Source organism: Mesitornis unicolor, unplaced genomic scaffold (assembly GCF_000695765.1).
Source record: "Mesitornis unicolor isolate BGI_N332 unplaced genomic scaffold, ASM69576v1 scaffold39241, whole genome shotgun sequence".
NCBI classification, from domain to species: domain Eukaryota; kingdom Metazoa; phylum Chordata; class Aves; order Mesitornithiformes; family Mesitornithidae; genus Mesitornis; species Mesitornis unicolor.
Window position 1 is genome coordinate 1 of NW_010162453.1, and position 3,605 is coordinate 3,605.

General features: G+C 59.5%; 1 protein-coding gene across 1 annotated transcript; it reads right to left on the reverse strand.

Annotated features, from left to right (window-relative positions):
- Positions 1 to 8: 8 nt before the first annotated feature.
- Positions 9 to 2,523, reverse strand: AES (amino-terminal enhancer of split; the record flags this gene model as incomplete). Its single annotated transcript, XM_010193625.1, has 4 exons — positions 9 to 230; positions 799 to 873; positions 1,701 to 1,763; positions 2,479 to 2,523. Coding segments are annotated over 4 exons (405 nt in total), but the record flags the coding sequence as incomplete, so codon positions are not given.
- Between the last annotated feature and the right edge of the window lie 1,082 nt (positions 2,524 to 3,605).

The following is a 3,605-nucleotide window of genomic DNA, read 5'->3' on the forward strand; positions in this document are numbered from 1 at the left end:
CATTCACTCTAATCCGATTTCTCCCCGTCGTCATCTTGGTGGGCATCCCCATCGTGGCCGTTCTTGTCCTCCTTGGAGAGGTGAGCCTGGGAGCCCAGGGCCGAGAGTGAGAGGAGCCCGGAGCCAGCGCTGACGGTGGGGAGGGACGGGGGCTGGAGGCCCACAGGGAGCGGAGTCAGAGGCAGAGCAAGGGCTTGGAGCTGCGACAGCTGATGAGCTTGGAGCTGCTGCTGTAGGGAACGATGGGCAGACGGGAAGATGGGAGAGGGACATTGTCATTTGGACTGTGCTTGGATGCCAACCCAAGGGCCTGGCCTGCTGGACAAGCTGTGCCAGGCTTAAAGACCTACAAGTCCTGGAGACCACCGCAGCCCTGGGGCAAGGGTAAAGGCTGCAGAGTCCTTGGGCTGCAACAGCCCCAAGAGGAGCCTGAACCACACGTCCCAGTACGACACACAGCCCTACCCACAGGACATCTGGCCTCTGACTCTGGCGTGCCCCAAGGATGCGGTTAAATACTGCCCCGACCTCGACCGAGAGCAGATGGTGTTTTCAAGTCAGGGAGCTGCTGCAGTTCCTGCTAAAACCACAGCCCCTCTCCTTGCCCCCTGCAGGAACCTGTGCTCCCCTGCAAACCCATGCCCACGTCCCTGCAAGCCTGCACAAACCCAGCCCAGCCCCCAGAGCCTGCTCCCAGCTCATATCCCTGGGTCAGCACCGCTCTGCCCAGCGCTGCCTCCAAGGCCAAAGACACGGATCCCCATCCCTCTGAACCCAACCTAAACATGCATCACGTACGCGGATGATGGAGTTCAGTTCTGGCGCCGTAACCTGCTTGGCTCGTTCAATGGCCCCCAGGACTTGCTGCTGGTGCTGGTGTGGAGAAACAGAGGAATTCAGAGTCATTTCCAGCATCATGGGGCAGGCGAGCAGGGACCCAGCCCCGCTGTGTCTCACACAGACACACGTGCGTTATTTTGCGTTCCATCTTGGCAGCGGGGCAGGGTTGGAGGGGGAAGGGGCTGCATTAAGACGCAGAAGGTTTGGTTGTGGCTTAGCCGTTAGGCAGTTCTGATTTAATCCGCAAGCCACTTTGTCCTCCCTGAGCACAGGCGGTGGGAAAAGCCCATCCTGTCCCTTTCCCACAGCCAGCCCCACCGAGGAGCAGCACGCTTGGCTCATCCTGACCACGACCCACCATGGGCACTCCTGTGAAGCTCAGCTCTGTGTGGGGACAGGCAGATTTGGCTCTGCAGGCACCTCCTTGTCCTCCTACCTCAGGCAGTGACTCCCAGACTACCAATGAATATCTCAGGTGAGTTGGAGGAGTCCATCAGCTGCATTAATTAATGAGGCCGAGGAGCCAGATCTCAAGGAGGAGCCATACGGGGGCATTTTTTAAGTGCCCCCCTCCCCCAGTTCGCTGCCTGACGTTCCCAGTGCCTGTACAGCAGTGGCACGACTCGGGACTCTCAGGCGGGAGAACAGAGCCCACCTCTGTCCACAGCAGGGACAGACAGGGACAGCGGCAGCCACACAGCACTCAGGAGGCTCCAGGCCAAACCCATCCCGAAGGGCTTGTCCTGCGCAGGGGCTGAGGGCCACAGGGGTTTCCAGACCAGGGCCAGGAGCTGCCCTGCAGCGGGACAGGGCCTCGCTCCCCCCAGCGTGCCCCGGCCAGAGCCGAGCCAGGGACTCACCTCTTGGGAAAGGTAGGGCAGAACCTGTGCACAAATCCCATTTAACCTCTTGACGATTTCGGCCTGGAAGGGAAGAACGGAGAGGGAAGACATCAAGTGTTTTGGGACCGACCACCCTCAGCACCAGCTGCCCACCTCCCCCTCCCCAGGCAGGTCTCCGAATGGCCACACTGCACTGGGAACGATGCTGGCAGTGTCCTGGTGCCATGGGGGGGGTCACCTCGCCTCAATGCCCCTCCTAATATAGTTGATTTTTGGAGTGTTAACTGCTTTGCTTCTGGCAAAGAGTAAAGCTACCAGCCCTTTGCCATCACTTTCAGACAGAGTCGGAAGGCACCAAGCCGAGGGGTTCAGGCGCCCACCAAAAGCAGCCACGGGGCCCTGCAGTCCCAGGGGAGTGGAATGGGCTGGGACAGCTCCCGGTGGTGAGGGGTGGCAGCTTGGGTCCTGTTCCAGGGCACTGTTCTCCCAGGGAGGAGCCTGCGAGGGGCGAGGGGTCACCACCTGCCCTACCCCGGGCTTGGGGCTGCTGACAGACCCAGGCCACAGCTCCACACCCAGCCTGCCCGGTGCTCCAGCATCCGCTCAGGCCCTGGGGGAAGCAGAGTGGCCCAGCCCGAGGTGTGAGCCCTCGGCACTATTTCAGAGGCAGCTCTGGCATTTTACAGGCTCATGGCGTTTCTAGTTCCCAAAATACCACTGAAAGGACAGAGAGCAAAGGACGGCAGACAACCCACCCTCCCCAGGAATTAGAGCACTTGGAAATGCCTTCCCCTACCTGTTTGTGCATTTCAATATTCAGCCCGTAGGACATCTCGTAATACTGCAGAGCAGGGGAGAACAGAAGAAACAGAAAGTCAAGTCTTCAGCAGGCAAAGAGGCCCCACACCGCACTGGGACTGCAACCACTTCCCAGTGAGGCCGGGCAGGGACGGAAGGAGCGGCCAGGACAGTCGTCGACACAGAGGCTGCCAGAGCCCATCCGTGTCGATGGCAGAGGCACCGTGCCCCGGCCCCACTGCAGACGGAGACCCAGGGATCACTGCTGGGTCCACGCCGCACTCCTCGGACACCTTTCAGTGCTGCATCGAGGTGAGGGCGAGTGATGCTGCCCCAAGCCTGGACAAAGGCTCAGGGCTCCACAGAGCCATGGCCAAGTGGCAGCCTGGCTACAGGCTTTGCCTGGGCAATATCCTAAAGCACACGCGGCTGCTGCAGCAGCAAATGGAAGAGATCACAACTGGGCTTCATCAAGCAAGAAGCACATCCAGCTGCACACAGCTCCAGCTGCTTGGGAAGAAGCTGTGTGTGGGGGGGAATAAAATCCATCCAGAAAACCCCTGCACAGCAGCAACAGGCAGCTACAGAGCAATCTATTGGCAAGAGAAGCTAATTCCTGACCCTTGGAAGAAGCTGTGTTAGGGCTGATGTCTGGGAGTTTAGGAATCTCCTCCCTCATTTGCAGGCTGCAATCCTGATTCTTCCAAAGGGAAAGAAAAAAAATCAATATCTGCACTCATTTACTTGAAGGAGCAGATCACTGGCGCTTCGGTTCTGACACCGCAAGCCTGAGAAGTGCTGAGCTTGGCATCGCCATGATCTCGGTCTGCTCCAGTGCCGCTGCTGGCTCTCCAGGCTTCTTTACATGCTAAAGACCGAGCAGGAAGCAGGAGCCCGACCCCCACGCTGCCAATTGTGACTTATTCAAAAACCAGAGCAGCTGTAGCAGCTCTGCACATCCACAGAAACCCTCCTCTGCGCTCACCATGGCTGGCGGTGGCAGGGAGCGGCAGCAGCTCAGCCACGCAGACGAGGTGGGAGCTGCTGCGCCTGTGAAGCCTCCAGTGCTGCACAATGAGCAATAGCCCTTCCCTCCGCCGCCGGCCCGCTGACGGCAACCCACAT